The 26,979-nt window shown below is 60.8% G+C and overlaps 1 protein-coding gene across 9 annotated transcripts in view; it reads right to left on the bottom strand.

The window, feature by feature from the left end:
* Kiaa1671 (KIAA1671 ortholog) overlaps positions 1-26,979 on the bottom strand; it is a 104,803-nt gene that overhangs the window by 13,164 nt on the left and 64,660 nt on the right. The window contains exon 1 of one of the 9 annotated variants that reach the window (XM_020186892.2): positions 17,651-17,935. The exons of the other annotated variants lie outside the window; for them this stretch is intronic. Within the exon in view, the coding sequence (XP_020042481.2) occupies positions 17,651-17,935 (285 nt within the window). Of the gene's footprint in view, positions 1-17,650; positions 17,936-26,979 lie in introns of those variants that run through there. 9 annotated transcript variants of the gene reach the window in all.

Raw genomic sequence — 26,979 nt, 5'->3', positions numbered from 1 at the left:
TGTGGAGACAGAAAACACCCGCTGTCCTTCCGCATGCCTCCTTCACAAACTGCGGCTCGGGCTGCAGGGACTGAAGCCACCACGAGGCCACTAAGAGCCCGGAGGAGACGCCGGGGTGGGGGGTTGACGTGGGAAGGGGGTCAAAGGCTTGGAGGTGTTTTGAAGGTGTCCCCGTGGCCTTGCTGGGCCCCACTGGCCACCAGGTGTCCTGTCCACTGCAGGCACGGTCCTCAGAACATCACAAAGAGGGGACAGGGGAAGATGGTCCAGAGCGGGAGGTGACAGCAGGACTGGCAGAGGGAACATGACATGACCTCGGCCTTACAAAGGTGACAGATTTGGATGGGTGGGGACAGCCTGTCATGGGGACGAGCACCCCGTCCTCAAGGACAGACACTGGCGTGGCACTGCTAACGGCGGGCAGCCATCCCTCCGGGGCAGACCGAGGAGCGGGACTCGGGGCCAGGCGTGGCGGGCCCCTCTTCCCCGGGGGCCAGCAGCATGGAGGCTCCTTTGTTGACCAACACCAGCCCCAGGGAGGAGGACCCGTCCAGCTGAGTCACGGGCTCGGCTCCCTCCTGGTGCCCAGCCAGCCTGGGCTGCATTCATGGCCTGTCCAGTGTCCAGGCGCCGCCTGTCCCTACTCACAGCGAGGTCCCCCTGCGTCCCATCCACCTCTGGAATGCCAGGGGCCCCGGGAAACAGAGAGACGGATCTGTGCCGAGACGGACAGAGCTGCCTCTCACGGTGGCTCCTACTGTCCCCGGGTCAAGGCACTGTCTGGCCAGCACATGGGTCACCACTGGGCAGGACTTAGAGTCGCCCCTAGTGATTCTGAAGGCCCCCAAAGGCCAAACGTCCCCTAGGGGCTAAGTCACCGGGCGGGACCATTTGTAACAGGAGTGACATTTTCCCAGGGAACGAGGACAGGTTCCGAAGCGGCCCCTTCACGTAAGCGCACACGGCGCCCAGCCTGTCTGCACGCCGCGTCCTCGTGGGAAGACACCCAGCGCGCGGCGGGTTGGAACGGCCCCTCGGGGGACCGTAACGGAAAAGGCTGACGGACACGGGGCGGGCGGCGTGAAAGCCCCACAAGCACACGTGCTGGCACCCTGCGGTGGCGAGCTGTCACACCATGGGTGATGAACACGGTCACTAACTTCACCCGGGGACAGCAGCTCTGCTCACGTTAAGAGCTGCACGGGTTGTAGGACGACTGAGGGACGGCGAGCCGGCGTTCTGGTGACACGGGGAAACTGAGGCTCAGAGAAATGAGGCAGCCTGCCTACGTGTGTGCACGCGGGTCCCTGAGTGCACGTGTGCCTGTGGGGACACGAGTGTGTGCACGTGTAAACTACCGTGACCCCGGAGTCAGCCCTCAGCAACACACGCTCCTCGCTGGGTCCCGGGAGCCCCACATCTGACACTGAGTGAGACAGAGAACTGCAAATGACCTAAGTATCCAAAATACAGGGCTGACCGAACGACCCGGGCATAACCTGGAAAGGGGGGACGGTGCAGACCCCACGTCTGAGAAGACCTCCACAGCAGGGAAGCCACACAGATACCGGCTGCAGAATTATTTGGGTTTTTTGGGTTTGAACTCAGGGCCTCGCTCTTGCAGGGCCCTACCACTCAAGCCACACCCCAGCCCCTTTTGGCTTTACTTATTTTTCAGATGGGATCTTGCTTTATTTTTTTTTTGCCCAGGATGGCCTCAGCCCGCGATCCTCCTTCCTCTGCCTCCTGCCTAGCGGGGATGACAGGCGTGAGCCATGACACCCGGCCAGTAGAGCTGTCTGTCCACACCGCCAACGCTCCACCTGCCGTAGGGAGGATGGACGGGGGTGAGGGGGACAGAGGAGCCAGGCAGGGTGGAGGCCATTGCTGTCCAGGTGAGAGGTCGGGGACCTGACCCAGGGCAGAGCCAAGGAGGAGAGCAGCACGGTGCTCAGGGAAAATGCAGAAGCTAAAAGTGGCAGGACCTGGGTGGGGGGGACGCTCAGGGTGAACCCCGACTTCCAGCTCAGCCTCATGGCAGAACGGCCACCCCCAGCTCTGCTGGAGGAAGTGGGGACCTCAGGGTCCAGGCAGAAGGGAGAGCTGTAGGGAGGAGCAGGCGACAGGGGTCACGGTCCCTGGCCCCCAGCACCCCGGACGGTCAGTGCTCACTGGCAGCCTCTGGGCAGTTCTGAGAGTGAGGAGGTGAAGCCATCTGGCCTCCCAGTGGTCAGCACTTGGTGCGGATCGTGAAGGTCCCGGGCGTCCCGGGAGGAGAGACGCGAGGTCAGCACCCAGGGTCAGGCGACCCAGGCCCCATCCCGGCTCCGACACTAGCTGTGTGACCTTGGGCAAGTCCCCTCCCCTCTCTGAGCTTCAGTGACAGCGACTACCGGTCACTGTCGTGGTGGCAAGCCTGGCCCCTGGGAAGTGATGGTTGGAGCCCGCAGGCACCGCCGAGCCAGTCGGGGGCAGCGACACGGTAAGCTTTCGGGGTTCCGTGGTTTGGGGCACGCTCCCGGGGGAGTCGGCAGGATTTAGAGGAACTGAGAAACCTCGGTGGAAACTGCGGTCAGTCTCTGGGGACAGACGGGCATCGCGGGAGGAAGGGAGCTGCAAAGGACACAGAACCCCTGGGCAGTTCCTCACCCTGACCCTGCAAAGCACCAAGGCCCAGACTCCTGGCAAGCTGCAGGCTCTGGCCAACACCCTCTGTGCAGGAGATCGAGTCCAGGCTCCGGCTCCCAGGACACCCTCGGCTCTCACTGCTCCTCACCTGGCCAGGTGGGAGTGGACGCCAACTAGCCCCACTGCTGTCTGACCTTCCGCCTGGACCTGCCGCAGGCTCCTATGCTACCTTCCAGAACCCGCTCTCCACACAAGGGCAGGAGAGCACTTGCCTTGTGGTCCCTGAGCCACAAGCACTTAGGACCTGGGCAGCAGGGAGGGAGGGGACACCTGGCTTCACCTGACCACACCCAGGGCCGGCACAGTGCTGGGGCTCAGCGAGGACGGAGGGAGAACCCAGTCCCGGGCTGTCCCTCATCTAAAGACCATAGGACACCAAGTGCAATGTCTGTAAAAGCAGGAAAACGGACGCGGCAGAGCAGAGCTGGGCACCTGGGGAAGACCGCCTGTGACCGCCATCCACTTGGGCACCTGCTGTGTGTGACGGAGCGGGGTGGCCCACAAATGCCCTGAAGGGGACCCTTGCTGTGCAGAGAGGACAGGGTGGGGCTGTGATGCCCATGAGGGTCAGGAAGGGAACATGGAGCAGAGCTAAGGGAATTCCAGGAGGGCAGCATGGAGGCGGTGGAGGCCAAGGCCAGGGCCAAGGGCTGGGGTGGGAGTTGCTGTTACTGGATGCTGTGCAGCTCCACGTCTGGCACAGCTGCCTCCACCAGGTCCCCATTCACAGCCCCTCCATGCTGTGAACCTCATCGCCCTGGACAAACACAGGGACCAAGGACAAAGCACACAGCGATCTCGGGTGCTGGCTTTGTCCCTGTTGGGCAGAAGCTGATCCAGGGACACAAGGAGGATCCCAGGCCCTGCTACACCAGGTTCTAAACACCAATCGGCACCCACTGTATACACAGACCCTTTGCTGGGCATGTCCATAAATGTGACCCCAGGTGTGAAAAAGAACGTGGGGTCAGATATTCTGTCAACTGCCATGGTCCCATTTCCCAGAAGGGGAAGCTGAGGTTCAAAGGGAAGTGACCTGGTCAGAGCCTCAGGGCCACAGGGCCACAGGGCGGGAGTCAGAGCCGGGCAGGCCGGACTGAAGGACCGGCGGCCTCCACCCTCTCTGCACGGCAGCCATGGGACGGAGAGGCAAACTTGGCCCTGAGCTGCTGCTGTTCAGGTGTCTTTTTCTGGATAAATAACAGGTTGTGTCAGCTGCCGAGGCCTGAGGGCAAGGCTAGCATGGCCTTGTTCACGAACAAAATAAAACAAAGCCGGGTGAGGCAGGGCACGCCCATAATCTCAGCACAGCTGAGGCCGAGGCAGGCGACTGAGTTCGAGGCCAGCCTGGGCTACACAGTGAGGTCCTGTCTCAAAACAAAAGTGAAACGAAACCGGGCTGGGCTCATGAAGCTGGGGTTTCCTCCCCGGCACCGTGAAAACAAAACAAAACCCTAAGTGCAGGAAACGGTTTGTTTGAGCAACTCGTAGCCTGGTAGAGACCTGGGCGGGAGGCCTGGCTCTGCCGCCGGCCAGCTGTGCGACCGACAGACTAGAACGGCTGTCTGTCTGTTATCTCCAGCTCCTGCCACTCAGGACCCTCGAACGACCCCGTTCTACCCAGCAGGGGCTGACTGCTCGGGGACCTGCTGTGTGTCACCTTGCAGAACAATGGAGAAAGCAGCTCCGCTCTGAGCTGAAGACTGGGAGGCTGGCACCTTGTTTTAGGGCTGGGGAAGTGGCCTGGGCAGGTGACACATCTTGTGTTGGCTGTGTTCGTTCTGCCACCGCCCCCTGGGGGATGCACGGGCTGGAATCACCTCACCGGGATTCATCTTTTCCCAGCTCAAGGGGTCCTGTGTCCCTGGGACACAGCAGCCAGACAGGGACTGCCGTGTGGTCCCGGGAAGTCACAGTCACCATCACAGCCCCTGGGCAGGTGTGGGACAGGTCCTGAAAAGTGTCTGAGGGCCCCTCTGTTGTCCCCACCCGCGGATGTGGCCTCGCAGGGTTTATTTTCTGCGCCCTCCTCAGCTCCCTGTGCAGAGGATCAGTAATAACTGGGAGCCCATGGGCCAGGCCTTGGGGTCCCATGTTGCCAGGTGGCCCAAAGTCCACACTTGGGTTCGCTGAATTCCAGACTGCTTCATAGTCTGTCCGGTGGTCTTGGGAGGAAATGGTCACTTGTTGATCGGGTCCAGAGTCAGGGCAGTGAGGACCCCAGAGAGTGTCAGCCTGGACGCGTCCCAAGCTGGGTAAGAAGAACAGCCTCCTGCTCATCTTGCCTGGAACCCAAAAGGACCACTCCAGGCCAGACCCACCACTGGCCAGTGTGGCGGCTGGTTCTGGTCCGGAGGTGGCACTGACTGAGACTTCCTGGGGTCACGTGCGCCCCACGGTTAAAGACAAGGCTTTGGGGTGGACAGGGGCCTCAGAATCTTATTCTGCTGGGGAAGACTGAGAAGGAAGGGGATTCTGCCTGTGGTGGCCCCTGAAAATGACATCCTGAAAATGACACCCTCTGCCAGGATGTCCCGTTGCCAGGCAACCAGGAAACCAGGACGGGCTGACGTGCGCCCGCCCATCCCCCAGGAATGCCTGACAGGGATGTGTGCACATCGCAGCCCCGACTCTCAGTCCTGAACAAGCACCTGTCCTGCTGTCTCCTCCAACTGGAGGTGCGTCCCAGGGCCACCCCACCCGCTTGCCCCCTCCCTGGGCCTCGGGTCCCCCTTCTGATGGTGTCATTGCCTCTGAGGGAACCCAGGCCATGGCGAGCACTCCTGTTCTAGAAATCTTCCAATAGCACCTGCCAGAATTCCCACCACTGTGGAGTCCATCGCTCCTCTGTGCTCACAGCTGGGTGAGCGGCAGCTCGGTGCTTTTCTCCCCTTGGCCCAGTGGTTGGTGTCCCCTCACTGGGGATGACGAGGAAGAGGGTGGCAGTCCCACGCCCCAAAGCCTGGAGCCTCGCCCCCTCTCCACCCCGGAGCAATTGGAATCACAGGTGCCCGTCAGAGAAAAACAGGTGGTGGCAGGCACTGGGTAGACATGGCTCACCTGTGACACAGGGTCACCTGGACATAGGGCCACCTAGGACACAGGACCACCAGGAACACAGGGCCACCTGGGACACAGGGTCACCACAGGGCCCATCTGTGACACAGGGTCACCTGGACATAGGGCCACCTGGGACCCAGGCCCACCAGGAACACAGGGTCACCTGGACATAGGGCCACCTGGGACCCAGGCCCGTCCGGGACACACGGTCACCTGGGACATGGGGCCGTGGCCACTGCAGGGGCGGAGGCGGGGCGGGAGCGGCTGATGGCTTCGCACACAGAACCCTGGGTTTCTCGGAGAGGCTCTGGGATGTGAAGATTTCTCATCCTCGCAGATGGGGAAGGAAAGGAAAAGAACAGAGACGCGGAACTCAGCGCCTGTGCTGCGCACGATGACCGCTCCGTCTGACACCGTGCTCGGTACACCCGGAACGAGGCAGTTAATCCAAAGGCAGCTCGTGCTGCAGGGGGAGGGAACGGACCTGTTCAGACGGATTTCTGCAGGCTCCCCCACAAGCTCGGCCAGCCCCACCCTGCAAGAGTTATATAAACCCCGTGTGGTCACGTGACATGCAGTAGCCAATGAAAGCTGAGTGGAAGTGATGTCAGTTGTTTCTGGGCAGAAACTTCCACGGTGCATGCATGGCTGACCCATCTGTTTTGGCCAGCCTGTGCCTTCATTTCCCCAGAATGCTCCGTCACCCTGGACCCGGGCATAAAGATGACATGGGACAGAGCCATGGCCAGTGTCAGTGGACACGCAGAGAACTCAGAAGGAAACCTGCTCTTGGTTCTGAGCCACTGAAGTTTTGGGGGCCTTGCCTGACATACAGAGGCCCGCAGTCTGTGAGCGAGCACAAGAGAAGGAGCCTCCCTGTGTTGACCTCTGAGGCCGGCAGGCTCCGTCCGGCTCCTGGCTGTGGACTTTGAGCTGGATGCCGTGAGCAGGGGTCTCTGAAGCCCTCTGGGCCTCAGTTTCCCTGCTGGGAACTTGCCCAACCACAGGCAGATCCTGGCAGGAAGCACTGGGCAGCTCTGAACTGACACACTTGTGAAGAATGTGAGGATCGAGACAGCACTTGAGCAGAAACAGGAAAATAGGTTTTTAGGTCCAGCCTGGCTCCTTGGCGCCTCTCTAATAAGTTTGGAAACGAGGCCTGCGACTGTTAACGTCAAACACTGGCTGTTGTCAAAACGGGCAGAGGACGGGCATCGTGGGGAACGGGCTGTTCCCTGTGGCTCTCCAGTGACTTCCCAAGCTCTGGTCTTCACAGAGGTCCTACCTGCCTGGTGACGAGGACACGGTGGCTACTGCCATCTGTGCTCTCTCTCTCCCTCTCAGTTTAGAAGTCACATCGTGTGGAAAACACAAAGAGCTCTTGAGAAGCTAGCAAAGCTGGAGCTAGAGTCGACAGCATGGCCGCCCTGCCCACGCAGACGTGGGTAACAGATTGCAGAATGGAGCAGCCGAGCCCGGGAATGGACAACGGGGCCACGGGCAGCCTCTGCTCCCAGATAGTTGGAGTTGGGAGGGGACGACCAGGTGTGATGAGAGAGAGAAAGAGAGAGAGAGACAGAGAGAGAGAGACAGAGAGAGACTGCGTGTGTGCATGCATACGAGAGAGGCACCAGAGGAGAGAATGCAATGAAATGCAAGGCGTGCAAAGGGCCCACACCACAGAGGGGACACCTGAGGGGCGCCCGCTGCCCGCCTTCCTCCTCTAAATCAGAGCAGGGACATTTCTGGCTCCAAGCGCAAGGCAGCTGCCAAGCCTGTGCTTCTGCTCAAGTTCAAAGCCCCAGTCAAGTGCCCATTCTACGGCTTTCGTGCTGTGACCGCAGATGGGTCACTTCGCCTCCCTGGACACAGGTTTCCACACCTGTCAAGTGGGATGGTGACACCTGCCTCACCTGTGACCGCCATGACCAAAAGCATGGACACACTTGGCACGTGTACAGTGCTGGGCACACAGTGGGTGCTCGAAACACAGGCCACCATCACTTCTGTGGTGCCCTCGGGTGGCTGTGTCTAACGGAGGTGGACATGGGACGAGGGCTCTCGCTGTCCTTTTCCAGAGCTGACAGCCCACCCCGCAGACAGCAGACTCTCCTTCCTGTGGCTGCCATTTTTACATCTGAAAAGTCACCTTTCCCCAGTTAACAGGTGCTAACTACTCACGCACGCGTGTCGGGGGAGGACATCTGAGAGCCACGAACACGGACAGAGGAGCTGCCATTGCCGCTGGACACCAGGCGAGGCGCGCCCACCGTGCGGGTCTCTGTGGACACAGCCAGGAGCCCAGGGGTTCCTGACTTTGGTCAAGAAGGACAGCAGATATGACTACAGTCCCCTGAGGCTGTCAGCTAGCGCCATCGCGGCCATCTCAGCTTCACACAAGGACAAAGTCGCTCCACCTGCACTTCTCAGAATGTCCCCATCACGGTCACATGGCTGTGTGGAGGCCATGGGGAGGGACAGGGATGAGCCCAGGAGAATAGATGAGTCGCCCCAGGACTGGTTGCACGCCTGCAAAATGGACCGTGTCACGGAGGGCAGGAACGGAGCCGGAGGCCGAACGACAGGGCTACAGCACTTGCTGTGCGACAGGGCGGCCTGGCTTCCCGTCCACGTGGGCAGCAAGGCCTTGGACCGTGAGTCCCATGGCACCCAGGAAGAAACCGAGTCACAGAAGCGAGGGGCTCGGCCCAGTTACAGAGCTGGGATTCACATCTGTCTGTCCACGCCCAAGCCTTATGAGGCTGCAGTGCGGGGATCCCCGAGCCCCACCTCGGCTCTGTCCCTCAGCTCCTGGCCATAGGCGCCCGGTAACAGAACAGATGACAAAACTCGGCCAGGGCAGATCACTGTCCCCAGGTCTCTGGGATGATTTTGTTTCCAACATGTTGATAAAAATGCAGAAAACACAGGCCAGCGACCTCGGACTTCAGGTACCCTCGCTCACTCACACTCTCTCTTTTCCTCCCCAATCTCTCTCTCAATCTCCGTCCCCCCCCCCCCGCCATCCCCCTCCCAATCTCTCAATCTGTTTCTCTCTCTCTCTCTCTCTCAGTCTCTCTCTCACACAATTCCAGGATGGACCGCGCCCTCCTCGAGCTCCTGGCAGCCACCCCCGGTAAGCACAGCGGCCTCCAAGCCCTGGCGTCAGGCGTTCACTCGCTAATTAAGCGCCATGCGTTTGCTCTGTTCCCGGAACCCTTGCTCGCCTCAGTCAGCGCTGGAGGCCGGCCAGGCTCAGGCTGAAACAGCATGCAGGGGTCCCGTGGAGGACAGTGGCCATTCCCGGACGGGGGTCCCGGGCCTGCTCCACTCTGTGGGCACCTGCAGCCTGGGCCGGGTCAGCACCGTCTCTGACTGTGGCCCCTCTAGATGGGGAGAGTCCGTCTTCCAGACCCTTGGGGTCCTCTCAGCCCCGTCCCTCTGCCTCTGCATGGGGAGTGACACACACCCATCAGAGACCGTCCCCTGTGCCAGATGAACGGGGGCGGAAGGAACGGAAGCTCCCTTTAGACGGACAGATGGCCGAAAGGTCTTTCGGTGGAAGCCCATGCTTCCACTCTGAGAGACACGGCTCGGTGCATTTCCTGGTGGGTCACTCAAGACACCACATAGCAAGATGCTTCGTGAATTCTGTTTGTTTTTGGTGGGGCTGGATTTGAACTCAGGACTTCCCACTTGCAAAGCAGGCGGTCAACCACTTGAGCCACTCCTCCAGTCCATTTTGCTCTGGTTATTTTGGAGCTGGGGTCAAGAATTATTGGCCAGGGCTGGCCTTGAATCTCGATCCTCCCCATCTCAGCCTCCCAAGTAGCTGGGATTACAGGCACAGCCACCAGCTTCTGGTGCATTCTTTACTTTTGTTTGAGTTTGGTTTTGAGACAGGATCTTACCCTGCAGCCCAGGCTGGCCTCAAACTCGCAGTCCTCCTGCCTCAGCCTCCTGAGTGCCGGGATTAGATTCCAGGTGGGCGCCACCACACCTGGTGGACTCAGAGGTTCTAAGAGTGGCCATCTCACAACTGGTGTGTGCATTCAGTGTGGCGAGACGTCCCCGCTCAGCAGTGAACCAGTCTTCAGCGCCTCCCTCAGCTAAGGACCCAGGGGCCATCTCTGGAGGTTCCTAAAGCACGTGTGCCTGAGTAACGGCTCTGAGAAGTCCTGCATTAAAGCACTGTCAACCGAGCGGCTCTTACATGGACTGTCTCTGCTGGTCTTCATGCCTGGGAAGTGCACCAACAAAGATTTCTGGAAACTTCCAGCCTGGAAACATAAACCCAGGGCTGGCTGGAAAGGGGCTTAAGATATCACCTCACCCTGACGGCCAGGAGCAAACCTAGGAATTGTCAACCCGTCCCATTCACGTCCAGCTGCCTGCCTTAAGGACGTGCGGTGACATGTCCTTGGGGAGTGGCTGGGGTTCTTCCTGGGTCTGGTGCACCCCATCTCTTTCTGTTATATTGCCTGGTCCTCTAGGGCTCAGCCACGCTGCCCACATCTCAAAACCACCGGCTCTACACCCTGCACCCCATTCCAGACGGTCACCCCACACTGGGCAGTTGGGGCCTGCGCCCCTGCATTTTCTGACCATGGTTGGCAAACAGAGAGCAGAGGTTTGGAGCTCCCGGCTCTGCTTGCAGACGGCCTGTGTCCTCGGAGCCGAGCTGACCAGGAGCCAGGGTTTGTTTCCTCTGCAAAGCTCGACCTCCATCAGTTCTGGGGACAACGCAAGCAACATTCATAACCGTCACACCTACGCAGTCATAGCAACAGCCACCACCACCCCTGTAATTTTAGTGACAGTGGCTGACGGGTGCCTTGGGTCAGACACTGACTGGTTTCACAAGTGTTGTCCTGTGTTGGCTTCTTATGGTCCTATGGGAGGAAGAAACTGAGGCACAGGAGTACCGTCACCTGCCCATGTCCTCCGAGCCAGGAGGAGGCAGAGCTGGGGTTTGAACCGGGACCGTGTGTGCTGTGTGCTCACACCCCGAGATGGCCGGGTGAGAACAGAGTGTCACACTGGCCTTGACAGCAGGGAAAAGACATGGCCCCAACAGGGCTCCTCCCTGAGCCTGGCCCATATGACAAAACGGCCAGGGGACAGGCCGGAGGTGGCCGGGGTGGAAGGCGGCCCCTGGCGCTGACACCTCCCTCTGTGACATCATGTGAACAGCCACGGGGTCAGCAAGCTGGGTGGGAGCAGGACAGTAACTTCGTCCCTTGCTGTCCCTCAGGAATGGGGACCCTGTGCCAGCTGCCAGGCCCCGGAGGGGAAACTTGAACAAAAACCCTGTCCCCTTGGAAGCACAGGGTGCCACGCAGGTGCCAGGCAGATGCTGGGTGCTCTGTGCACCAAACTCCTGAACCCGAGTCAGTCTCCCATTGTAGGGAGGTGACCCGTGCGCAGGGGGACGGGGTCTGGCCAGGCTGCAGGCCCGTCCTGTCTGGAAGACACCCACTGGGGACCCTCCTCATACCTGGATGGAAAGAGTCATGGGGAAGACTGGAACCCTGAGTCAAAACCTGGACTTGTCCCCATGAGCCCCGACCCTGCCTGGACGTGTCACTGTCATTTGAGCCTCCTTGCCTCAGGGGGCAGGTGGCATCTGGCAGCACGGCAAGGGTTTTCATATTCTGTTTCCTTCCTTAGCTGTGGGACCCTCTGTAAGGGAAATCACGGTGTCCTGTCTGCTGGAACGGTGGAGGAGCAAGGACTGGGGGCCTGGAGCCCCACTGTGTCTGCCCAGCCCGGACCCCAGCCCCCTCTCCCCCTAGGTCCACGCCATCACCCCGAGCCTCTGTTTCCCCACATGTCTCTTGGAGGGTGGGTCATGGGGAGGCAGGTGGCGCCCGCGACTCTGCGCGGAGCCAGACATCTGGGGAGCCCGGAGCCCAGGCCAGGCTCGGACTTTTCGCCCTGATGGCTGAGGCCTCCTCCACCCGACCAGACGGAAGCTTTCTCAGCAAGGCGCCTTGTGGAATCTCTCAGTATTGATTAGGGGCACGCCCCATGCGTCCCCACAACAGCTGGCCGAGTTACGACAGTGAGGGATCTCAGTGCACATTCGCTCGTTCACTCGCTCGCTCCCTCAGCTACTCATTCACCAGACGTGCATTCACTCACTCGCTCATTAATTCACTCACCCACCCACCCACCCAAGAAAGATGAGGGTGCTCACGGCCTTTCTGAGCCGACGAGACCGTTCCAGGTCCTTGCTGAGGTGCGCGTCACACGCGTGTGCACGCGTGAAAATTCAGCTGCAATCGGAGGTACATTCGCTCGAGGTAACCAAACCTCCATTTTCCGTATGTTATGGTCTTACAGCGCGGCAATGAACACGTTACCCGTGCGTTTAACAAGTCGTCCACCCTGGTGACAAGTCGTCCACCCTGGTGACAAGCCACCCACACTGGTAACAAGCCCTTTTGGGAGCCAGCTGTGTGTGGGAACCTCCCAGGTGAACCCCACACCTGCTGGGCACCGGCCTCAACAACCTATGGAACACCGTTACTTGCCACATTTTAGGGATGGGGAAACTGAGGCCAAGGCTGTGAAGTCGTCTGCCTGGACCACGCTGCCTGTAGACAGCAAAGCTGGATCTGCTTCCAAGCCCAAGAACCTGCTTTTCGGGATCTCGCCAGGCTGCTTGAGTGTCCCCAGGACGAGGCAGGTGGCCTCCCCAGACCAGGAGCTCCGAGACAGGGAGGGAAAGGCCGGGGGGACCCTGTGAACCCATCTCAGGGGTGACACCGTTAGCCCGGCGTAGATGGGGACCTCACCATGGTGTGGTGCTGGAAGGTGGCACATGCTGGCCATGTCACAGGCTGCTGCCCACGGTGGCCTGCTACACTAAACAGTGACAATGGCCACCGACCACTTCCCAAGGTCCTGCTATGAGGCATGTGTCCCCACGTCGCCTCCCTGTGATCTCCACGTACCACTGAGGGAAGCAACGGCCCCACTCTACAGAGGAGGAAACTGAGGTGCACAGACACCAAGTCGCCCAGCCAGCCAGAGACAGCGCAGGGCTCACGCTCAACCCGCTCTGTCCCCAACCCTGCCTGCCGGCCCCAGAGTTCGGGGAGTTCTCAGAACCGGGTGAGAACCAGCCATTGCTAACAATCAAATCGCAAACTCACAACGAAATAAGTTACAGCAGGAACACAGGTGAGAATGCTCACGCGGCCACTGCTGACCCTTTTTGCTTTTGCGAGCCACGGTCTCACTACGCCACCCAATGCTGGGATTCTAGGTGTGAACCACCATGCCCGGCCCTGGTTTTTACCTTTACCTACATTTTACCGTGCCCGGTAGCTGGTAACGTGCATTTGGCTGGGTTGGGGGTATTTACACCACGACACGGATCAGTCCGCCACCGGGACTCGCTGTTTGTCCTGTAGGACTCCTTACAATCGTTCCCCACTAAAGACCCCACTACTCTGTGTGAAATCCCCTAACACACCTTCCCCATGACGGGCCCCAACCCAGACTTCCTTCCTGAAAGTCTCACTTCCTGGTGAGGAAGCAGGGACGTTTGTCCAAACAAAACGTCTCAGGTTGGAAACGCTGAACGAGGGAGAAAACCTGAGAGGGACAATGGGGCCCTGGCACCACAGAGGAGAGCGAGCCTCCCCAGCCCCACAGGCCTCAGGGAACCAAACAAAGGGGCCAACACGCAGCCCCCACCCAGCAGGCTGTCCCATGGCCTGGACGGAAATGACCCAAATGGCCAGCCAGACGGGTTGATAAGGATGGAGCAGAGCCCACGACCACGGTCAGCGGTGGCCCGGCCGTTACACGTGTTTTCTAGCGATAGAGCACGCCGTGAGTTTCTTGGTGGACCGAAGGAGCCAGGAGGCGGGCAGCTTTGGGTGGGAGACACAGGAAAAGGACGGGGAGGGGTGAGGGACCCCGAGGATCGGCCTGGCTTTCTTGTATTTCCAAACAGAAGGTGGATGCACCCCCTTTCTTGGCTGGGGTGGGTGGAATGGCATTATTAACACCTGTCCAGCCGGGGCCGGCCTTTGTCCTGGCTGTCCCGTCACCCAGGTCTCCTCCAGAGGAACCTGCTCTGGGGCCCAGACTTTGGCCCGTCCAGGTCCACAAAGGGACCATTGTTCTTCAGAAAGTGACATCACTCTGTGGCCAGGAGGTTGAAACAGAGACCAGAAATGGGGTGAGGTCAGCCCCAAAGAAAGCCGCCTGCCCGGCCTGCCCATTATGGACGACTGAGTGACGTCATGCAGGGCCCTGGGGCTGGGATCAAGTACAGGACCCCAGCTCCAAGGTGTGGCCAGAGGCCAGGACACCTGGCGGGGCGTGGGGAGGCAGTGGCCCCAGAACTGTGATGGATGAACCTGTTTTTGGTTTGGTTTGGTTTGGTTTGGTTTCTTGAGACAGTATCTTACGATGTCACTCAGGCTGGCCTGGAACTCGAGATCCTCCTGCCTCAGTCTCTCCAGTGCTGTGATTACAGGCGTGCACCACTGTGCCCAGCTGTTGGAAGCCACAAATCTGTGGCTTTCTGTGCCAGCAGCTCTGGGACACTGAGGCAGAGCAGGTCCTGCCCGAGATGGAGTAGAAGGGGGTCTGCAGACGTGGGTTGGAGCTGTCACTTGCCTGTGACTTGAAAACAGTGTGCGGATGTGCGGAGAGGGAGACAGGGCCTGCTGAGTGGCTTGAGTGGAATGGAGATTCCAGTCCATGGCCGACACAGAACCAAATCCTCACACCTCAGGGGCCAAACAGAGTCCCCATGGGACCTGTCAATCCCAGCCTGTGCTTCAGATTCCTCGTCTGCAAAACGGGACGACACCACTTGCCTGTGGGAGCCCTGTCCTTCCTCGGGGAGCACCGCTTGGGATTGGCACCCATGGCTCCACGGCCTCAGATCAAAATCATGTGGAGCGAAGGTGCACCTGCTGAGACTGTCAGGACTCTGCTTGTCTTTGTCCCTACACAAGATTGGGCGGAACCATCCCTGGGGACTCGGGTACCCCAGGTGCCCTGGACCCTCCCAACACACACAGAAACCGAGACCCAAGTCCCACGGCACGGCTTCCTGAGCTGGGACGTGGGCCGGCGACTCAGCCCCGTGGAGCCCATGTCACAGATGGGGGCACTGAAGCCGGAAGAAGGGACTTGGCTGAGTCACCCGGTCGGCACACAGTGGAGCTGGGCCGAGGCCCCAGTCTGACTCTTTGGCAGCACCCCGAGGGCCCTATGGTCCCCTCTTCACTCCAGCCAGGTCTCGGTGGCTTCCCATTGTCCCTGGCCCTGCGGTTTCCTGCTGGCCTCTCAGAGCTGCACGGGTCGGGTCGGTCTGTGCGCGCACGGCTCCGTCTCAGGCCGCCCGGGGCCTCTTCCTGCCTTTGAGGCTCAGCGCAGCCTTCACTGCCCTCTCCCCCAGCTCAGGGGAAACCTGAGGCTCTGGGGCAGCTGGGGGGCCATGGAGGGTCACCGCACCTGCTGAGTGCACAGGAGCCCCGGGCCTGCGCGAGGTGGCCTGGCCAAGATGGTCACCAACATAATAACAGCCCTTCCCTGCCCCCTTGCATGACCCTCGTCCCTGTCCTCCTCCCCCAAGACAAATATTTAAGTGGAGTCGCTGAGCGAAAGGGGCGTGTGTGCTTTCCAGTTCATTGGGAAACTTGGACAGAGAGCTTGGTTGTCAGAGGAGCTAACCTTTTTGCTGTTTTGGGGTTTTTTCAGACATGGTCTGGTTACGTAGCCAGGCTGGCTTGGCCTCCCGAGTGCAAACCCCGTGCTCACACGGGGAACAGCTGACGTGTAAGACACAGGAACCACATACTAAATAAACATCCACACCTGCCCCTAAAATGCACCACTGCCCCATGTCACAGCCCGGGAAACCGAGGCACAGAGGAGCAGGCACCAGTCTAGGTAACACAGCTGGAGGGGCAGAGCCGGGACCCAACCCACACGGGAGTCCCCTCCGGCTCTGCCCTCGTCCTGCTCAGACAGAACACCTTGGCGCCCAACAGAAAGGTGTCCGGCACCACGCTGAGGTCCACTCCAACCTTCAGCAAGCCCAAAGCTTCCTCTCTGGACGTGGGGTCGGGGGAGCTGAGGCTTAAGAACCAGTCAAGAGGGCAGAGTACAGCATTTCTCACCTGTAATCCCAGCTACTCAGGAGGTGGAGATCGGGAGGGTTACAGATTGAGGCCAGCCTGGGCAAAAAGTTAGCGAGACCCCATCTCAACTAACAAGCTGGGTGTGCTTGTGTGCGCCTGTCATCCCAGCTACATGGAAGCACAAATCAGAGGATTATTGTCCAGGGCAGCCTGGGCATAAAACAAGACCCTATTTGGAAAAACAACCACAGCAAAATGGGCTGGAGACGTGGCTCAACTGGGAGAGCCCTTGTGTGGGAAGCGCAAAGCCCTGAGTTCAAAACTGCAGTACTGCAAAAAAAAAAAAAAAAGTCAAGGCCCCTCAGCCAGGTCATGGCAACCTGCCCAAAGGTCAGTGTCAATGCCAGCCTGTACCTGTCACTTTCCTGTGCCAGCACTGCATGGAGGTCACCGAGGCCCACGTTTCTCTGGAACAGTGGAGGACACACCAGGCTCTCAACAGCCGGGGAGGCCGGGCCTGTGTTACATGGGGCACCGAGGCCCAGGGATTGAGGTGACCAGGGTCACTGAGCACCCATGGTGGGGCAGGAGGAGGTGAACAGAACCCACATTTCACCAGTGTTACGAGGGAGAAACCCACATGGAGACAGACAGACAGACGGAATGAGAGCTCTTCTTTTCCTGGGCCGAGTCGCGCCTTCTGAAGAACGGGTTGGGGGGGGTTCTGTCTCATAAATTCAAGCCCCCCCTCATTTGTCTGGGGCCACAAAGGAGCACGGGTCCACGAGGGGACACGTGTGTCCTGCGTGCTGGGTGACTCAAGGCGAGTCACCTCACCTCTCTGGGCCAGCAGAGGGGACGCTGAGCCCTTGTCCCTGTCAGGGCAGCCTGAGCTCTCAGCGGCCTCCGTGGACAGAGGGCCAGCTCAGGCCTCCCTCTCCCAATGCTGGTCTCCTGGTGACCACTGTGGCACGGGTGAACCCAGAGAAGGATATGCTAAGCCTTTCCCCACCCTCTAGAGCTCAGGCTCTCGTGTGATCCGACAGACAGAGCTGGGAGAAGTCTTCCACGGGAAGGTGCCAGGCTCTCTCTAAGGTCTGTCCTGGTAAGTGACATGTGCGTCCCTGAGGCCATCAGAGCCATCTGGGGGAAGCCTTTCTAAAAGCTGGGTTTGGGGCCAGGGCCGAAGGCTCTCCCTCTCCCTGGGCACCCCAGGCAGGTGCCTTTCCCTCTCTGGCCTGGCCACCCTCCAAATCACCCTTAGGGTACGTGAGATTGAATCTGTGCCGTGTCCCTACAGGACAGGGCCTGGCTTTGTCACCGGCTGTCACTCCCTGCTGGCCTCCAAGCCCTACACAGCCCCCTAAATGAGACACTGTGCGTCCCCACGACCGGCCTGGCCACTCACACGGAGCCCGAGTTCACAGGCTGCCTGCCACCACGGAAATCGGAGCAGACCTTGCTTTTGCTCCGTGACACACGGCATGTGACATGCCACTTGGGAGTCAGTCCTGCCAGGGCCAAAGGAGACGGAGCAGGTGTCCGCTAATCCTCCCTAAATATAGGGGCAAGGAGTGTGTGGTGGGGGCCGAAGTGACCGCGTCCCAGCCTCCACAGCCAGGGGCCGCCGTGGGGAACGAGGAGCAGGACACGCGGCCCTGATGGACAGTTACTGGGGAGGAGGTGACTGCCCAGCTTCGGTGTGCAGGATCCCCTCCTGGGGTGGGGTTGGGAGGTCTTTCCACCGACGCTTTGACACTAAAAGCAACAAAACATAATCAGCTTACGATGTCTGGTGCCTCCGTGTCCGTCTGTCTCTTCCTCAGCGAGGAGAACCTCTGCTGGCTGCGAGCAGAGAAGCGACGGAAGGAATCCCGGCCCCGGGAGGCCAGGTGTCGGAAGGACGAGGCGCGCTTGAAGGGGGTCCGGCTGGCGGCCCCTGCGCTCGTCCGCTCATGGCCCACCGTGCTGGTCACCAAGTTGAGGGCCTCCTGGAAGGACCTCCTGACCGTGCCCACCCACTGCGTCATGTGCGCCTGGGCCACTGTGAGTTTGTCTCCCAGGTAATCCATGGGGCCAGCCGGGAGGAGGCGGCGGAGGGCAGTTCAAGTGTCCCCTCTGGCTTTCTGCTCTGAGAACTTCTGGGCTCAGGCAATGGACTTCAGCCAAAGTGAGCGTTTGCAAACATGGCCAGCTGCTCAGTGGTCAGCGGCTCCTCGGGTGGCGCTCAGAAGAGGGGCAGAGGAGAGAGAGGTGGCCGGGCCGGGCCGGGAACAAAGTCCCCAGCGTCCAGGGCCAGCTCTGAGCGCTTGCCTGGACTGTGGTTGGAGGAGCTGCAGTCGCCGGCCCCAGGGTGTGACGGTCCCTGAGAGCTGGGGGCAGGGGCAGGGCACCCCGCCCACTTTCCCACAGGCAGCAGGCCCCTCCGAGGCGCTGGTCTTGGTCGGTCCCAGTCCCCTGTGCAGGCTGCTGCTGGCCGCTGACCCTGCTGGGCTCCGCTCACCTGACCCTGCAGGGCTTCTGTCCTGGGGCTGGAGACTCAGAACCTGGCGTCCGGCAGGCGGCCAGCTCCTCTGACTTCCGGAGGTGGCTGTCAGGGCCCCGGGGATGACATCAGCCCCCGTCCCGGTCCCGTCCTGCGAGAGGCTCTGCAGCCGGGAATGCAGGAGGGGCCTCGAGGGTGTGGCCGCCGCCCAGGGAGCTGACGTCCGCCCCCGTCTTTTTTCCCTTCTTCTTTCACCTGTGTCCCAACTTGCGAGCTGTCCCCAGGGGCCGCCCTCACGCGCGCCAGCCTCCCCGCCCTGCGCCCTCGCGCGGAAGCGCAGCGCCGCCCCTGCGCGCGCGGGGGCCGTGGAGACCCGCGTCCCCCCGGAGCCTTAGCTCTGCGGGGCGCCCGCTCCGGCCTCCAGGGCTCCGGGCGGCCGGCTGGCGGGGCCATGGGTCTGCGTCCCTCCCTGGCGTCTCCTCCCCCGGCCTCCCCTCCTCCATGGAAGGCGGCCGCCGCCCCAGCCAGGTGAAGCAGCCGCTGAGGTCCCAGGAAGGATCTGGGTGGCTGTGTTTTGGTGCTGGCGGGGTTGCCATGGCAACCCGGGGCCCCGCATCTGCCCCATCCTGGGCAGGGGGACTGCACATGCTGGCGCCATGGGGGTGGCTCTGCGCGTGGTGCGCGCGGGTCACGTGCGCTCCCGGGTTTTAACCCCTGTGGAGCTGGAGACCCGAGGGGTGGAGGCCGAGAGGGGAGGGGGAGGGGGGAGGGGGAGGGGGCGGGGGAGGGAGAAGGGGGACGAGGGCGGGGAGGGGGAAGGGGGAGGGGGAAGGAGGACGAGGGCTGGGAGGGGGAAGGGGGAAGGGGAGGGGGCGGGGGAGGGGGAAGGGGAGGGGGCGGGGGAGGGGGAAGGAGAGGGGGCGGGGCAGGAGAGGACCGGAGGGGGGAGGGGGAGGGGGAGGGGCGGGGGAGGGGTCGAGGGCGGGGAAAGCGAGGACCGGAGGGGGGGGTCCCCTGCTGAAAGAGCTTTCTGCCCAGCAGCACCTGCGCCCCCTGCGCCTGTGCTGTCCTCAGAAGAGGGGACAGGACTTAGAGGGGCAGGTCCACTTGCCCCAGGTCACACAGGGAGGGTCCCACCAGGACTGCCTGCCGCGAGGGCTCAGTCAACATTTATTGTTCAGGTGACAGGTCCAAGGCCAACGTCCAGGCAGGTCCTGCACCACCTCGCTTCCTCCTGAGCAAACATTAGCTCCCTGGACAGCAGGCACAGGGGCCTCCGGCCCGGGCGCTGATCCAAAGGCCTGGGTCAGCGCGCAGGACTGGGTCCTCCGCCCCAGGATCCGGTCCGGGGCTCCTTCATTCCTCCTCTTGTTCATTTAATGAAAGGTGTCCATGGCCAGGCACTGGGCAGAGGTTGGGATGGCCATGCCGTCTGGGACTCACGGCCAGTGCAGACTGTGACGTGGTTGATGTTTAGTGACATGCAGCTGGGTGCCCGGCGCCATGCTGAGTGTGTGACTGCTGCACACACCATTGCCAGAGGAAGACTGAAGCCAGGGAGGGGACACCACCTACCCAGGTCAGGCCACCTGAAGTCTGGCAGCCTGCAAGCCCCTCCTCTATGGATGCCTGGTGTGGTCCTTCCCAGGGCGAGCTGGGGTAGCCCATGTGCCCAACAGAGTGGCGGCAGCGTCTCGGGGCCCATTCTGTCCTCCCAGACCTCGCTGGGGTGGGGGCAGCTGCCATGTGGGGACACAGGACAGCAAGAGGGGAGACCCCAGCCAACAGCCTGTGTGCTGGCCAGCCACGTGACAGCCTCTTTGCAAGCAGGTCCTTGTCCCCAGGGAAACCCTGAGAGGACAGTAGCCCTGGTCACAGCCTGCTGGAAACCTGAAAGCTAAACCACCGCTGGCATCCAAACCGCTCCCAACTCCTGGCCCCACAACCCGCAGGAAATAGGAAGGCCGGGTGGAATGGGATGTGCGGGGGAGGGAAGAAGCCAGCAGCTTGCAGGGGGCCAGCACCGCCACCATGCCCTGTGTCCCCTGAACACTAGAGCAGTGACACCGTGAAGACAGGAAACCCGAGTGGCTCGGGTCACAGGCCACCTGCACCTGGCTTCATCTCCTGGTCCCAGGGCCTCTGGCCTCCGACGCTGCCCGTTTTCCTCATAGTCACCGCGATGCCTGCCTCAGGTCACTCACAGCCCTGCTCCTCCCCGGGGTGCAGGTGGGGACAGGGTGACACAGACTGCATTCTTCCTGCCTGGCCCAGGGGCACCACCCCAACCCCCTTATGCTGATGGACGACACAGCCTGTGGACACAGAGGAGGGGACGGTCCTGGACTGTCCCAACCTTCAGGAGGGATGAGGAGGAGGAGGAGGAGGCAGAGCGGCTCTGACGTGACCATGGCGTGGGAGCAGATGGACAGACGGACGCACGCACGCACAGCCCACAGTGGGGAAGTCAGCATGGGTTTTTAACACCGGGATCAAAACTCTCACCGATGTCGGCCTGTCGGGGACGGGCTGCAATGCACTGACGCCTGTAACTTACTTAGAAAGGATTTTTTAAAAGCGTACCATGGACAGACAGACAGACGGCTGAATTTTTATAACGCAGACACACATTAGTGGTCATGGGCCAGCCGGGTGCAAGCGTGTTCCCCGCACAACCTTTGAACATTTCAGCACAAGCCTGGGGGGACGTGAGACGGCAGACCTGCCCTCGGGACACAGATGGACGGATGGACAGACGGATGCTCTGTGACTGAGACGCTTGTCACCACGATGACGAGAGCCAAGCTGCTCAGAAGGGACACGCTGGGCCTCGCCATCCCGGTGGACAATCGGAGACGTGGACCGTGCTTCACACAGTGACCCCTTGCACACCGAGAGTTCCTGCATAAATTTTCATTTTCTAGGAATACACTGAATTAAAACATGATTTACCTCAATTACTGTCTTTTTTCCAGAGCTTTTTAATCTCGTGCCCTGGGTGAGCACCTCACCGGTCCCACCCTGGTCCTGCCACCATCCTCGCGGTCCCCGCTGTGTGTCACCACTGTGTGACATCCTCGCCTGACGTCACCCCAGCATCACTGCTCCTGCCACTGCTGCCAGGCCTGCCCTGTGGTCAGTGCTTCATCCCTGTTTTTTTTTTTTATTGTGTGGCAGCACTGGGACTTGAACTCAGGGCCTCATGCTTGCTAGGCAGGCGTGCTTCCTGACTGAGCCACTCCACCAGCCCTGTTTTGTGTTGGGATTTTTCGAGATAGGGCCACGAGAACTATTTACCCAAACTGCAATCCTCCCGATCTCTGCCTCCTGAGTAGCTGGGATTACAGGCGGGAGCCACAGCACCCGCTCACCTCCCTTTTACAGATGGGAGAACCGGGCAGACGGGTCAGGTGAGCTGCCCATGGTGGCACAGTGGGGGGCCGTTTGTCCCCAGCCTCACAGCTGTGGCAGGATGGAGGAGGGCCATTACTGGCCATATAGTGTGGACCAGAGGCAAGTGTGTGGTGTCCACGTGGGGAAGGACAACAGAGGGGCAGGCGAGGCAGGCGCTGACCGCTCCCTTGGGCTCTGGTAGCTGGGCACAGGAACATGCGGCTATAAAAATCTCCCCACAAACTGGGGCACCCCTCACCCCAACGTCTTCTGCAAACGCCTCTGTTCTCTCCAGGAAACTCTTGGGAAGCCTCTTTCTTACATAATGAATCCGGGTGACGCCTGCGGAGGGCCGAGGTCCAGGAAACAGACAGCGATTTTACCCACAACGGGGGACAGTGGACAGCAGCCTTTCTGGGTGAGCATGTGCAGTCCCCAAAGCAGAACACGTGAATCATTTACTCATTCAACAAACCCTCTCTGAACAGTCACTCTGCGAAGCTCTGTGCAGCCCCTGAAGGGCTGGGGACATGTCTGCATCCCAGCCATTACAGAAGGTGTCCCAAAAGTCCACCTCAAACCTGGCTCTATCACTTCCTCCCCGAGATCGATACACACACAAACTTCCAGGAATTCATGAAGGACGGCCGTCCCAGTGCCCAGGGCTGCGAGTGGACGCCAGACGCGGGGTGAGCCCCAGCTAAGAAAGCGAAGTGGACCAAAGAGAGGAAAGGGAAGGTGATCGTTTCTTTCCCTTCAGAAGGACGTGGTGACTCTGTGTCACTCAGAGTGGACACTCGGCGTCCCAAGGGACAGGGTCATTCTATGGCACGAGGTGTCATCTTGCTGGTGACTCCAACCCTGGGTTCCCAGCGGTGGCCGTCCTCCGGGCCTGGGGCGCCTCTCACAGGAGCCATTCCTGGCCTGCGCTGTGACAAACCTGGCGTCCCCGTCTCTCCTGCTCCCAGCAGTTTTCCATGGGAAGCTGGGCTCCCGTCCGGGACCGGCCCCCACCTCTCGTCAGGTCACTGTCCACCCCTTCTCCCGTTCCTCTTCCAGCAGCCTCCCCGGCTCCCCCACCCACATCACCCTCCCCACGTCGCTCCTCCTGCCGGGCCGTGACTCAGTTTACCCACCAGTCTCTGGTGGACGCTGAGCCTGTGGGCAGCAGCAAGACGTCCTGCTCACCCCAGGCAGCCAGCGTCCTCGTGGGCACGCGACAGCCCGCGTGTGACACGGGAATTACTTCTGACATCCCTGTCACACGCTGGTTTCCAAGGCAACGGGGAAAAGAGAGGACTGGATCCTACAAGGCACTCCCAGATTGTTCACCCCTCTCTGTGCTGGTGACACTCTTCAGTGTCACCTGGATGACCTCACCGCCTTTACTTAACCTCGGGGAGAGGGAGAAATCGCCAGCACAGAATCTCTTCGGAAGCAGCCAGAAACCAGGCCGCCCTCGGCTCGGGGGTTAGCAGCATTTTCCACACAGGGACGTCGTGTGGCCCCGGTGGTGTGGGCCCAGCCTGTCACCTCTGGTCACCAGGGCCTAACACAGGTGGGCCTGGCCTCCTCTCATGGGGTCCATCCTGCCTGATGCCTACAGGTTCTGGGGGGCACCTGCCACCATCCTTGGGCCCAGTGGGGAGGGCTGGGAGCCCCGGGGGTCTTCATGTGGTCAGTGGGATCCCATGGGGTCTTCACGTGGCTGTCCTGCCTGTCTTGCACCAGTCACTGAAATTCCGCATTTCGGGTCACTTGCTGCAAGGAGGCGAGACGTTTTCGGGACCCACAGTGACAGCGGAGTGACGGCGCAGAGTCCCCACCAGCTTCTTTTGCTGCAGCTGGGACTCTGAGGGTCCCCGTGAGGACAAGGAAGGGTTGGAAGGATTGGAAGGACATCCCTTCCTTGTTCCTCCTCACTCCTCCTGCATCCACAAGCATTTGGCCGGGCACCTGCTGTGCCCCAGGCACCATGTGGTGCTGGTGGACTCACTGGGCACTGGTGTCCTCCCCATCTCCCAGGCCGCAGAGCTGCAGCACCCAGGTTTGCAGGAGGCAAACAAGGTGTGCTCACAGCTGTGTCTGCCTCAGTCAAGTGTTCGAGACCCCATCTCAACAAGCAAGCTGGGCGTGGTGGCGTACACCTGTCATCCCAGCTACACAGGAAGTGTAAATTGGAGGATCGAGGTCCAAGACCTGCACCAGGCAAAAACGAGAGACCCTGTCTGAAAAATAATTCAGGCGCAAAGGGCTCGGGGAGTGGCTCGGTGATAGAGTGCCTGACTTGCAGGCACAAGGTCCTGAGTTCAAACCCAGTACTGCCAAAAAATAATAAGGATAAAATGGGATAGAGATGATTGCCTTGCGTCGGGGGAGAACAAGTGTCCGTGTTGTACAGAAGAGAGGAGGCCGAGAGCGGAGGCTGGAGGTTGTACCAGCGGCTGCCTTGGAGGCCTGTGCTCTGAGCAGCCATGGTCCACCAGGCACGGGGCCAGTGCCACCTCTGGCCTCCCATGCTGGGTCCCCATCACGTCTGCCCTTGGGCTCCTGCTCTGCTCTCCTCGCACACAAGGTGCCATGGGGAGCAGGCGGGCCTCCACACGGCTGCGCTTCGCCCTGACCCGGCGGGAGCTGGGCCGGGCCTCCTGGCTCCAGAGTGGCTGCCCATCCTCTGGGCGCCGTCCACAGGAGCTGCATGGCTGGAGGCCTGGGCCTCTGTCACCCCCATCCACAGGCAGAGACTGCAGGGATCATCCACAGTGGCGCCTCGGGTGGCTTTGTGGGGCTGCCTGGGTTTGGCAGGTTCCGTCCTGGTCACCACTGAGGCAGCGCGTCCTCTGGGCCTCACAGGACGGCATCTTTCCCAAGCAGGCCCGAGCGGGAGGTCTGCGCCATAACCCTGAGCGGGGCTGGTTGGAGGGCGCTGCACTCGTCACTGTGGGCACAAAATCCATGGGGTCCTGGGGGCCGTGCACCCCCTTACCACCGCTGCTTAGAGCACAGAGAAAACTTCGGGTGAAGTCGGGGGTCAGCGGGTGCCTGGAAGCCGGGCCTGTGTCAGAGGCGGGAAGGAGAAAAAAGCTCTCTTTTCCCAGTGGCTTGGTGACGGTCCCCAGCCCCTGAAGACAGGCCCCGAGCAGCTGAAGTCAGGAGCCACCGGCAGCAGGTGGCACTGCAGAAGCTCACCGAAGAGAAACAGGCCAGGGGACCGGCCGCGGCCACTGCTGGTCACCCACAGGTGCCGCACTGCAGGGTCCTCTCCCTCTGAGGGGACTCGGAGCCCGGAACTGGTTCTGGGGCCGCAAAGCCCATCTGGGTTCCTGGGCTGAAAATTGCACCACCGCCAATGAGCTGTGTGACTCCGAGTGTCCTGAGCCTCAGGTGACAGGGATGGCAACAGCCATGGCCCCAGGGCCCCGTGCGGTGACACAGCGGCCGTAGGTACGCGATGAACTGAGCGTCTCCACTGGCCGGGGTCGTATGTGGATCTGAACCCAGGAGCCTCTGCTCCCCTCGACCCCATGCTCCTGCCCTGTGTCTGACCCCATTCGCTGCCTCCACCACGGCAGGACAGAGGCCACACTCGCCAGGTTCCCTCTCTCACCAGACTGACCGCGTTTTACACCCTCACGGCTGCCCTCGGGGACCTCGGGGGACTTGGGGGACGTGCCCAGGGCGCCCCGCAGACACCAGACCCCACACAGCCCAGGCCCCTGATAGAAATGGCCTCCAGTGGCCTCCGTCCCTCCTTCCTGGAGCCCTGAGTCGTCTGCGTGACTCTTCAGGCCCAGCATGAGGCAGGCGCCATGACGCGCTGTGACCTGCATTGTTCAGAGCATAAAGACAGGAAGGTGTCACGTGTGGGACGGAGGACGCCCTTTCCCAAGTATTTTCAATCCCTGTGACACAGAGCACAGGGGTACAGAGGACTGGGGGATGAGGGGGTGAGAGAGAGAGAGAGAGAGAGAGAGAGAAGAGAATGAGAGAGAGGAAGAAAAGAGGAGGGAGATAATAGGTACATAGGTGATAGATGGATAGACAGATGGACGGATGGACGGGTGGACGGGTGGACAGGTGGGCAGATGGACGGGTGGACGGACGGGTGGAAGGACGGACGGGTGGATGGACGGACGGGTGGATGGACGGACGGGTGGAAGGACGGACGTGTGGATGGACGGGTGGGTGGATGGACGGGTGGATGGATGGAAGGGTGGACGGATGGGTGGACGGATGGGTGGACGGGCGGATGGACGGGCGGATGGATGGGTGGATGGGTGGATGGATGGGTGGGTGAATGGACGGGTGGACGGGTGGATGGACGGGTGGGTGGATGGATGGATGGATGGGTGGATGGACGGACGGATGGATGGATGGATGGATGGGTGGGTGGATGGACGGGTGGATGGACGGGTGGATGGGTGGGTGGATGGATGGATGGGTGAATGGGTGGACGGGTGGACGGGTGGATGGACGGATGGATGGAAGGATGGACGGGTGGACGGGTGGACGGGTGGATGGGTGGATGGATGGGTGGGTGGATGGATGGATGGATGGAAGGATGGATGGAAGGACAGATGGATGGATGGATGGACAGACAACAGCGAGACAGAACAGTGATATACAGACAACAGGTGATGGGTAGATGACAGACAGACAGTGTACCACACGGGGTGGATAGACGGACGTGGACATGTGGTACAGACGTGCAGACGCAGACATGGATGCGGAGGTCCAGCTGCAGCTACAGACAGGTGTGGACAGGTGGGGTTCAGAGAGGGGCACAGACACAGCCGTGACGTCCCCAGCACGTGAGCCCTGTGTGACCTCTGCACAGGGACAGAGTCGGGCAGTGGCCGGGACACCACTGTCTCTCCCCCACACAGTTCTGCAGCATGTTTGGGAAGGCCCGCCTCGTGTACGCACGACCCTTTAAATTAACGCTCAGCCTTCCGTGTTTGGCGTTCTGTCCCCAGAGAGTGACTTCCTGCCCTGCAGCGAGGGGACCCACAGGTGCTGCAGGGTCACACCGTGTCTGCTCACCTCTGTCACATCTTTGGGGACAGAGGATGTGACAGCCCACCCCTGGTCCTGGCACCCCATGAGGCACAATGTCATCAACACTGAGACATCTGTGTCCATCTTTCCTTCCCTCTCCTTCCTCCTTTCCTTTCCTTTGACAAGGTCTCACTGTGCACCCGAAGCTGCCCGGAACTCACATCCTCCTGCCTCGACCTC

The sequence above is a fragment of the Castor canadensis genome, chromosome 18 (genome assembly GCF_047511655.1).
Source record: "Castor canadensis chromosome 18, mCasCan1.hap1v2, whole genome shotgun sequence".
NCBI classification, from domain to species: Eukaryota; Metazoa; Chordata; class Mammalia; order Rodentia; family Castoridae; genus Castor; species Castor canadensis.
This window is presented reverse-complemented; position numbering and strand designations above follow the sequence as displayed.